Below are 10,836 nucleotides of genomic sequence, written 5' to 3'. Positions count from 1 at the left end.
TATGATAGAGTATATAATATTATTATTTCTTATATTGTATGCTTGTTTTTCTTATATTGTATATTTACTTATAAAAATATTTGGAAATAGTGAAAATGTAAAACTATAAATTTTTCATATAGATGTTTAATGTAGTTTTTCCATTTCTTATATTGTATATTTACTTATTATTTATTTTTTCTTATATGTATATTTACTTTTGATTATTTTTCATTTTTTTGGTAATAATGCCACGTGTCATCTTTCGGGAGAAACTTTTTTCGCTGATATGGATGCTCTATGGAGCCTAAAAAGGTTACTCATTATATTTTCCTTGTTTTATATGAGATAATAATATTATGATATATGTTTAATGTAATATTTCTATTTCTTATATTGTATGCTTGTTTTTCTTATATTGTATATTTACTTATTATTTATTTTTCTTATGTAGTATAATTACTTATTCTAATTGTTTTGATTTTATATCAAAATTGTAATATTATGATAGATGTTTAATGTAATATTTCTATTTCTCATTTTGTATATTTACTTATGATTTATTTTATTATACATTTTTTTCAGATAAATGTGTAATGTAGTTTTTCTATTTCTTATATTGTATATTTACTTATTATTTATTTTTCTTTATATGTATATTTACTTTTAACTATTTTTTATTTGTTTTGGTAATAATGCCACGTATCTATTTTTCGGAACAAGTTTTTTTCGCTGATGTGGACGCTCTATGGAGCCTCAAAAAGTCCATATAGATTTAGAAGCTTTGTAAATTACTAAAAATCGCCTTGGTGCAGCAACAATTATGGACAAGGCTCGGAATGATTACGAGGCATGGGCAGAGGTTAATATTTTGAACTCCTCTCAAGTGTCAGATGACATTGCTGATGTGGCTTTGATCGGGAAATGGGAGAAGCCATGTCAGAGCTTTGTGAAATGTAACATTGATTCATCGTAAACACCGGAGTTTCTTGGATTCTTCGTAATAACTTTGGTGAGCCTCTGATACACAGTCGCAGATCCTTCTCTTCAGTCCCTACTAAGCTTGAGGCAGAGCTCTTAAGCTTCAACTGGGCTATCGACTGTCTCTCTGACTTACACCTTGATAAAGTTGTGTTTGAATCATCCTCTTACCTTGCGGGTGAAGCAATCCTTAGACCTGCAGAGTTCCTTGTTTTTCAAGACTTGCTGGCTCATATCCGGGTCAAGCTGACTGGCTTTAGTCTGTGGAACATCTCCTATGCCCACCTTGAAGGCAATAGATGCGCCCATGAAATTGCTCTCAGTGTCACTCGAGACCACCGGTACCAATCATACATAGCTCGTGGTGGACCATTCTGGCTGAGAACTTTGACCCTAGAGGATGCGAAGGACGATACATGAAGTCACCTCGTTGAAGAAACCTTCTCCTTGATTGGTCTGGTCTTCTTCTTCTTCTTCTCCTGCGATCGCGACTTCGGAGTGTTCTTCCTCTCTTGCTTCATTTTGGGACCTATCGGTTCCCTTTGGTTTTGGCTTTTTTTTTTATTGTCTTATGTTGAGGTTGCCAGACTTTGTTGGACTGAGCTTTGCCTCGTCCCCCTCCTATCTTCTGATGGAATGTTACTATGAGTTAAAAAAAAAAAAATTACTAAAAATCTCTCTCTCCTCTTCTTTTTCTCCAATTTCTCTCTAAAAAACTCGGGTAATTGGAATTCGACTTTGGTGGCCGGTGGCTTATGCTGCCGCTTACCAACTCTTTTTGTTTTTTTGTTTGTAAATACACCTTTCGATCTCTAGATCGAACTTCGTTTTCCGGTTAGCTAATCTTTTCTTCCCTAGGGGATTTTGATGGGTTTCAATCTCAACTTCAAAGCTTATCTTCATGCTCCATCTTTCTTTGATTTGGGATTGATTAGTAAACTATCTCACTTTTTCCTCTGGTTTTCAATTTCTAAATGCCGTTTGACATTGAGAAATGATCGTCTTTTTCTAGTTATCCTCGGGACTAAAATTTGAAAAGAATCAATATTTGCCTTTCTTAAAGAGTATTGTCCGGTCTGGCCTACATGCAGAGTATCTAATCAAATCTGGCCTTTGAGTTATTTGATTTTGCTAGAGAATTTTGGAAGACTCAGTAGAGTTGAAGCTTTTCATAAAAAAATTGTTTCAACGAAGTCTCTTTCCAGATTGTTCTCAGAAGCTTTTCACCGTTTTACACATCTGGTAAAAGACATGATGTTCTTAGTGTCTACGGTTATCGAGGGGTAAAAGTTAAGCAAGTGGATTAGAAGCCGGCGAATCTTTGCCATATTCAGAGATTAGCTTCCTGCTTCTAGTCGGTGAAGAGGATCAGTGAGATTTCCAGTATCTCCAAGCAGCTGCTCACTTCTTAACAGATCCTCGGCGTGACACGTAGAAGGGCATGCATAGTCAGGATCCAGACATGTGTTTTGATCTTATCTGCTTATCGTTGGGTTTGGGTGGGCTTGTTATAATTGGATCTGTTTATAAAAACTCCACTTGTATCCATTGGCGGATCTACATGGTCAATGGGAGGTAAAGAACGCATAGATTTGTACATTTGGTGTAATTTTCATACAGATTTTTAATTGTGCCCCTGTTAAAAACTCCAAGTTATTAGAGGTATAGACAGTGTTTTATAATTTTGCCCCTGATCAAAACTAATCCTAGATCCGCCACTACTTGTATCATCATCTGAGCTTTTATAGCTCCAAAAGCTTTAATGAAAAGCAAAACAGGTGACAAAAAAAATCATTTAGAAGCTTCAATGATAATTTTCTAGATTAGGGTTTTGGAGCCGATTAGCTATAGACGACTAAAAAAAAAAAACTCTAGATCTGCACCATCCCTTTGTCTCTGATTTTCGCCGGCTTTGTGGACAGCGGCTGACTAGAGTTTTCGGGGCTCTTCAGTGGCGGTGAAGGTGAGCTGGTGGAAGGGAGTGGTGTTGATCTATCCACTCGCTGGCCCCGCACCGGCAAAATCGAGCAGATCCAGTTACTACTCTAATACTTTAATCAAAAATATCATTCAACCTGTGGGTTGGCGGGTCAAGCGAAGCGGGTTTGACCCGCAACCCATCACTAGGTTGATCGGTTGAGTACTCACATTATTGACTGGGCCTAGTGCTAAATCTATTGAAACTTGGAATTTGGTAGTTTTAAATAGTGGGATTTGGTGCTAAATCTGTGTTTATTTTTTTGCAATCCCTATATATGATCTGTAAAATGGAAGATGTGAAGTACTAATAATAAACACCATATCAAAGCAGATACTAAAACTGCAAATATTATTTATTTGTTAATCTCCTTCTGTTGTTCATCTGAATGTTGGTTCAACTTCTTCTGTTCCAAAGCTCGGATCAAACCCTTGAGTGATCCATCAACACCATCTTTCACCATCAAATTCTCCGCAACATCAGCCGGTGTCATATTCGTTTCTTCCAGCAACGTCTCAATCTTACCAAACAAGAGATGCGAATCAAGATTCAGATAGTTCTTGGCAAGAATCTTGAACGCTTCAAATCTGCAATAAGACAACTCTATATGCATATCCATCCGACCTCTTCTGATCAAAGCTTGGTCAAGTTTCCCCAAATGGTTCGTTGTAAAGACAAGTATCCTCTCTTGTCCACAAGCCGACCAAATCCCGTCTATAAAATTCAACAATCCAGAGAGTGTAACTGCATTCTTCTTCTTCAACTTCTTGATCTCTGCATTGGTCTGAAGATCCTCTTTAACTCCCCTCTCTCCCGTGAGATCCAAGGAACAGTCTATATCCTCAATCACAATAATCGACTTACTAGTTGTAGCTAGCAACAGCTTCTTGAGCTCCCAGTTGTTCCCTATCGAAGTTAGCTCAAGATCATACATGCTATAACTCAGTTGTTTCTCTCTATCTCTCTCTCGCTGTCTGTCTTGTGTATTTTTCGTCTGTGTCTTCTGAACTTGGATTCTTCATAAAAAGGTTAACCTTCTTCTTCTTTTCTTTAATGGAGTAGGTTTGAAAAGACCCATCATCACCATTCCTTCTCTCGAATCTCTGTTTTAGGGTTTTGGAATAGGTTTATTTAGGTTCCGTGAACTAGAAGGAAGGCTTCTGAGATGAGATTAAGCTGAGAATTTGATCAGAAAGGAAGCTTAATGTTGGGGAAGAAGATATAGTGGTTCTGGCATACAAGAGCTTATGACATTTATAACAAAATTTTACTTGAGAAGTCTCTATCAATTTTGTATTATAGATGTTATGAGATCTAGGCCTGTGACGGATCGGGTATCCGGATCCGGATCCTTATCCGACAGATCGGGTATCCGGATCCGGATCCTTATCCGACGGATCCATAATTTTACTATCATTATCTGGATCCGGGGTTCTCGGATATCCGAGTGTCAGATATCTTTCTAAAAATTGTAATATCCGGCGTATATCCGGATCCGGATTTGGATCCTTAAAATAAATAAAAAATAATATTAATATATAAAAATATTAAAAATAATTTAAAAATAAAAAATATATAATGTTTTTAATTATTTCAGGGTATAATATTACAAAATTTACATAAAATTTATATATACTATTAGAAAAATGAAAATATATTAAATAAAACTATTTTTATATATAGATATTATTATTTTTGAAATAGTTATTAATAAAACTTACGAATCCGGATATCCGGACAAAAAAATTAAGATATCCGGATCCGGATCCGCCTTTGACGGATCCAACATTTTACTATCCGGATCTGGATTCGACCCTTCCGGATATCCGGATTTTCGGATCGGATCCGGATCGAATCCGGATCTCGGATAAAAGTCCCAAATCCCAAGTCCCAAGTCCCAAGTCCCAGGCCTAATGAGATCACACTTGGAAACTACCTAACCACTAATTATTTACAGTTTTTGTTGGAAAAAAAGAAGAAAATAACTCAACAAAGACGGCAAAGAGAACGAAATTCCATGGTTTCACCGTCAATTTCATCATAAAGTTATTCAATATAAGTAATTCAATTAAAAGTAGCGTCCATAAAAACTAGTAGGCTGGGCGTCTGAGTGTTTGGGTTAGGTTCAGGCTGGTTTTTTTCGGGTCCTAAACATTTAGACCCTATAGATATTTGTAAATTTTTGGTCCGGATTGGTTTTTTTTGGGTTCAGAAGAGTTTTTTTCAGGTCTATTCGGGTCTATAATTAAAATACATATAAAAAACCTATAATTTTCGGTCCATAACGAGTCTGGATCGGATTCAAATATTCAATATCCGAAAAGAACATGAATTACCCAACCACCCCCTCCCCCAATTAAATTTAGTTGAAATCTATCATATATATCTAATTTTTTTACGAAATAATTTAAAATAAGATATTTTTAAACTCTAAATTTTACATTTAATTCTTCATATTTCTTGAAAAATGTTACAGAAATAATACCAAAGATTCTTAACAAAAAAACATTTCAACTAAATCATAAAATAAAATATAGAAAATAGAACACAAAAATTGTAGTTTTGGATATTCATATTTTTAACTCAGGTATGAATCGGTTCTTATCAGGTTGGATTCGGTTAGGTTTTTTCCGAGTCCAGGTCTATTCGGGACGATTCTTTTTGGTTCCGGTTTTTTGGGGTAAATTTTTCTTGGATCTAATAGGTATTTGTAAATTTTCGGTTAGGTTTCGAGTCGGGTATTTTTGGATCGATTCTGATTCGAATTTTCGGTCCGGATAAAATGTTCGGGCCTAAAAACTAGTAAAACTAGTATACCAGTAAATGCCAAAATGTGTCTGAGTTACATAATTGTTTATCTGATAAAGTGACATGTAGTGGTGGACTAAAAACGTTTTGATATCCAACTTTCTTTGGGTAAAGATTTTCAAACTGGATAGTAACATATATATGTTTTTTTTTTATCGAAAACTGGATAGTAACGTATTATTTCTTTAACAAGTATATAACCTAATGCGGATGACCTGCGCTTAGATGACAATCGGATCCTTACATCATATGATTACGTATACATAGGAATACAATAGAGACAAACAAAACCCAATCTGTATATATATATTTTTTACACAAGTTTTAAACCCAGTACCATCCACGGAAAAACGGCTTATTTCTGAACTATGAGTTGCTGAAAAAATATTAAGTAAACTCTATATGTACACAAAAACATTTCTATACTCTACATTAACTTGAATTACGTACATGGATTTTATAAAATCGACGCTAATTCATGCTTTATCTTTAACTCTTTTAAATTATTGTTATGGACGATGACTATGATGAGTGCGGATTAATATTATCTGCGGATCCAGTGGATCACCCAAGAGTTTAAGCGGGATGAGTGCGGGTTTTATATTTTCTTCTTTCGGGTCAAGCACACCATATTTTTTTAATCAAAAACATCACTTAACCCGTGGATTGGCTGGTCTAGCGGGGTGGGTTTGACCCGAAACCCATCACTAGGCTGATCGATTGATTACTCACATTATAGGCTGGGCCTAGAGCTAAATCTATTGAAACTTGGAATTTGGTAGTTTTAAATACTGGGTTTCTCTTGGGAATAAGATTTAGGAGGCTTTGTTTATACTTATGAGATTAATTACATTTTCTTAGATCCTGTCCCAACTCTTGACTTAAGCCCAAAGATAATCCATACTAAACACACAACAAAGAATGAAAACAGAGACAAGAACATATGGAACTAACAGAAATTCACTTGAGATTACTTTCTTCACACATCAAAACATTGTGTTTTTGTGTTTATTTTTTTGAAATCTCTATATATGATCTGTAAAATGTAAGATGTGAAGTACTAATAATAAACACTAATTTCAAAGCGGCTATTAAATTCGATTTTACAAGCTATAATTGGTGCTAAAAACATAATGAAACACTGATATCAAAGCAGATGATAAAACAGCTAACATTATTTATTTGTTAATCTCCTTCTGTTGTTCATTTGAATGTTGGTTCAACTTCATCTGTTCCAAAGCTCGGATCAGACCCTTGAGTGGTCCATCAACACCAGAGTCACTATCTTTCACCATCAAGTTCTCCGCAACATCAGCCGGTGTCATATTCGTTTCTTCCAGCAACGTCTCAATCTCACCAAACAAAAGATGCGAATCAAGATTCAGATAGTTCTTGGCAAGAATCTTGAAGGCTTCAAATCTGCAATAAGACAACTCTATATGCATATCCATCCGACCTCTTCTGATCAAAGCTTGGTCAAGTTTCCCCAAATGGTTCGTTGTAAAGACAAGTATCCTCTCTTGTCCACAAGCCGACCAAATCCCGTCTATAAAATTCAACAATCCAGAGAGTGTAACTGCATTCTTCTTCTTCAACTTCTTGATCTCTGCATTGCTCTGAAGATCCTCTTTAACTCCCCTCTCTCCCGTGAGGTCCAAGGAACAGTCTATATCCTCAATCACAATAATCGACTTACTAGTAGTAGCTAGCAACAGCTTCTTGAGCTCCCAGTTGTTCCCTATCGAAGTTAGCTCAAGATCATAGATGCTATAACTCATTAGATTCGCCATAGCTGCAATCATCGTGGACTTGCCTGTCCCTGGAGGTCCATGCAACAAGTAGCCCCTCTTCCAAGCTTTCCCAATCTTCTTATAATACTCTTCACCCTCTCTAAACGCTAAAAGATCATTTATAATCTCACCTCTCTTCTTTTGATCCATAGCCAATGTGTCAAACGTTGCTGGATGCTCGAAGTCAATGCTACTCCATAGATTCATCGTAAACATCTCCCAGTTAGGGCTTGGATTGTTCATGAAGATCTTGACCTTCTTTTTCTTTTCTTCAATGGACTTGCCTTCTTCCACAACGTATTTCAAGTAGGAGCCAGTCACAACCTCCCAGTTACTTCTGTGGAAAGTAAGCCTACACATTTTAACCCCATCATTGAATTTAACAACCTCCCACCAGAGCTTCACACCTTCGTACTCATCCTCGAGTTTATCATCGTCGCGTTTGAAATCCAAAGATTTTCTCCCCCTCGTCTGGCTACCCTTGAGATTCTTCACTTGAGGGTTAACTTGCGCGCCAAGGTAGGTCGTGATGGCAGGGTAAGCGTAGTTGTATCTATACTCCTCGATTTCTGTGAACCTGATCTGAGCGTAAGGAGAGAAGAAGGCAAGAGTCTTGTCGGCACACTTCTTGAAAAAGGGTAGCCGGTGGATCGCGTTGACGAGGAGTTCTTGGATCGTGACCTTGAGCTGTCCAGGGAAGTATCTCCTTAGGGTTTCGATGATGAAGAGTAGACCAGCAATGTTTGATCCAATAGTTGTTAAGTTGTCTCCGAAGAGTGGCTTCACGATGGATCCCATCAAGATTTCGATTAGGTTTCTTTTGCTTTTCTTTTTCTGAAGAAGAAGCTTCTGATCTTGACTCATGATTGTGTTGTGTGTGTGTCTCTCTCTTTCTCTCGCTCTCTGCCTTTTGTATTTTTTTTTTCAGGTCTTCAGAGTGATGACCTATAAGTTTCTTATTGCTCTCTAATTTATCACTCTCGATAATCGTGAGCGTATTATTTGTGACATTGTTTGTATTCATCATCTTGTTTCAAATTATGTCAAGAAAAAAAATCTTAAGTATTCCATTTTTGAGTGAAATATTTCATATTATCTTATCTCCTACTAAATTGGAATGTTCTCTTATTAAGAAGTTAATAAATTATCTTTTTATGGTAAACAATATATACTTACTTCTTTAAAAAGGAAAAAAATCGTTTTCTATTATAGAAGTTTTTCAAGTCACACATGTTGTATTTATGTTCTCGAATCTTGGGTACGAATTTGACTGAAATAATTCAAAGATATATTTTGATATGAATTCGAACCTTTTTTTTTTAAAAAAGATCAAACTTAATGTCATGCGTATCGGGACCAATTTGATATTGACCCATCTCTGGCTAAAGCTGGCATTGTAAATTGTACAACTTTGGTTTGAGGTAATTGCTAATAATCTTTTATGTGAAATGAATTCTCATAGTCACTTCAAAAATTCTTATATCACCACCACGTTACATACAGTATTTGATTCTTCCACAAGTAGCCATGACTTGAGCAAATACACCAAAATCTTTGAATACTTTTGGGGTCTCAATGGTAATCGCATATTAGATAAAATCATAAAATAAATGGTGCATTGTTAAAATACGGTACAGTTCTATTATAGTTCATATGTTATGCTTGATAAATGTGGTTTTAATAGAATAAATGATGTCGAACAATATTTGATTGGTAAAAACATTTTGTGGTTTCGCTTGATAAATATTAAATATAATGTGATATATTTTTTAATTTACAACTTTTAATTTTTAATTTAAATATTATAAAATTTATTTTTAGTAGTGAACTAGATCACCATTTTGACGAATTTGGCCAAAACTTTAACTAATTTCTCCAGCTTAACTCAAATATGGTTTCTTAACATAAATCTAAATCAAATAGAGGAATAAGTCATGCTTCGACAGACCGGTTTAGTCCAACTTTTAAGTTGTTCTCCCAAAATTTTAAAACAGTACTAAATTAATGAGATTAGCCGGTTGTGATTTTGTCATGTATAATTGTACGTATAAAAAATCATTTAATTTTGTATATGTAGAAGTACATATCGCTAACGCACTCCCGACGGGCTTAAACCTACAAACAAGAAGAGTTCTCGTCAACACAAATTGCTTAAGGTGTGGAGAACCTGAATCTATATCTCATATTCTCTTCGACTGTAATTTTGCAAAAGAAGTGTGGAAACTTGACCCATGGCAGAACACAGTAGACACAAATGAAACATCTACCGTCATTAAAATGATACAAGAAGCAATTAGATAGAGGAACCTCCCGCCCTTCGGCATCTCAGGGAATGCGTTTCCATGGTTCTGCTGGGTGATCTGGACGTCGAGAAACCTTTTTATCTTCGAGAAGAGATACCTCACACCCATTGACACAGCAACCAAAGCGATTTTGGCCTAAAAAGAATGGGAACAAGCTCAATCATCTAGACCCTCTCAGACCTCTCAGACTCCGCAGATGAAGCCTCTAGCCCGAACCTCCTCCTCAAACGATTTCACTGTATTTTGTGACACAGATGCTGCTTGGCGATCGGATCTGATGGCGGCAGGGATGGGGTGGATCCTCACAGACCGACATGGCCAGGAGATCTCCAGAGCCACAGCCTCTCAACTCAATGTAACATCCGCTTGCATGGCTGAGGCACTGGCCATTAGAGAAGCTCTCATCAACGCATCGACTCAACACATCACACATATATGTTTCCGCACAGACTCTCAAGTGCTCGCTCGAGCAATTACGGCGAGAAGAACATCGACGGAGCTCTATGGCATCCTCTCAGACATCGACTCCCTGACTTCCTCTCCTTCCTCTCCGTTCACTAAATGTTCCGTCGTTTTCATACCTAGAGCTCGTAATGGGCCGGCGGACCTTTTAGCAAAATCATGTCTCGCAAATTTCATCATGGGCCTGAGGCCATAAAAACATTTTGCTTTGTTTTGTAACTTTTTTATTTAAATGAAGGTTTGCCCAAAAAAAAAGTACACATCGCTATTAACTTTTCTATACACTATATAAAGTCATTCAATAAGATCTACTGCATTAATTTAAAAATGCATAGAAACTAACAAAATTTACTAAAAATAGTTATATTAGATCATGTATAACATTAATATGTATTTGTATTAATCTATATAATTATTTAGTACAGTATATATTAACCATATTATCAGTTTAATTTAAATCCAATGCCTTAAATTAATTAAAATTTTACTTTACTTTTTTTTGTCGTAGAGAAAAACAATTGATTTGAGAGAGTTG

The 10,836-nt window shown here is 36.0% G+C and overlaps 3 protein-coding genes across 3 annotated transcripts; 1 reads left to right on the top strand and 2 right to left on the bottom strand.

Moving 5' to 3' along the window:
• Positions 1 to 2,812: 2,812 nt before the first annotated feature.
• LOC106394045 (AAA-ATPase At3g28570, mitochondrial-like) lies at positions 2,813 to 4,306 on the bottom strand. The gene has a single exon (XM_013834663.2). The coding sequence runs from the start codon at positions 3,870 to 3,872 to the stop codon at positions 3,294 to 3,296; it is 579 nt and encodes a 192-aa protein (XP_013690117.1). The 5' UTR covers positions 3,873 to 4,306; the 3' UTR covers positions 2,813 to 3,293.
• A 528-nt stretch (positions 4,307 to 4,834) lies between these two features.
• LOC106394046 (AAA-ATPase At3g28570, mitochondrial-like) lies at positions 4,835 to 9,036 on the bottom strand. Its single transcript, XM_013834664.3, has one exon. It carries the CDS (start codon positions 8,398 to 8,400, stop codon positions 6,925 to 6,927), a length of 1,476 nt encoding a protein of 491 aa, XP_013690118.2. The 5' UTR covers positions 8,401 to 9,036; the 3' UTR covers positions 4,835 to 6,924.
• A 999-nt stretch (positions 9,037 to 10,035) lies between these two features.
• BNAC07G25150D lies at positions 10,036 to 10,497 on the top strand. Its single transcript, XM_013834665.1, has one exon. The coding sequence runs from the start codon at positions 10,036 to 10,038 to the stop codon at positions 10,495 to 10,497; it is 462 nt and encodes a 153-aa protein (XP_013690119.1).
• The last annotated feature ends 339 nt before the right edge of the window (positions 10,498 to 10,836 follow it).

Source organism: Brassica napus, chromosome C7 (assembly GCF_020379485.1).
Source record: "Brassica napus cultivar Da-Ae chromosome C7, Da-Ae, whole genome shotgun sequence".
Classification (NCBI taxonomy): domain Eukaryota; kingdom Viridiplantae; phylum Streptophyta; class Magnoliopsida; order Brassicales; family Brassicaceae; genus Brassica; species Brassica napus.
This window is presented reverse-complemented; position numbering and strand designations above follow the sequence as displayed.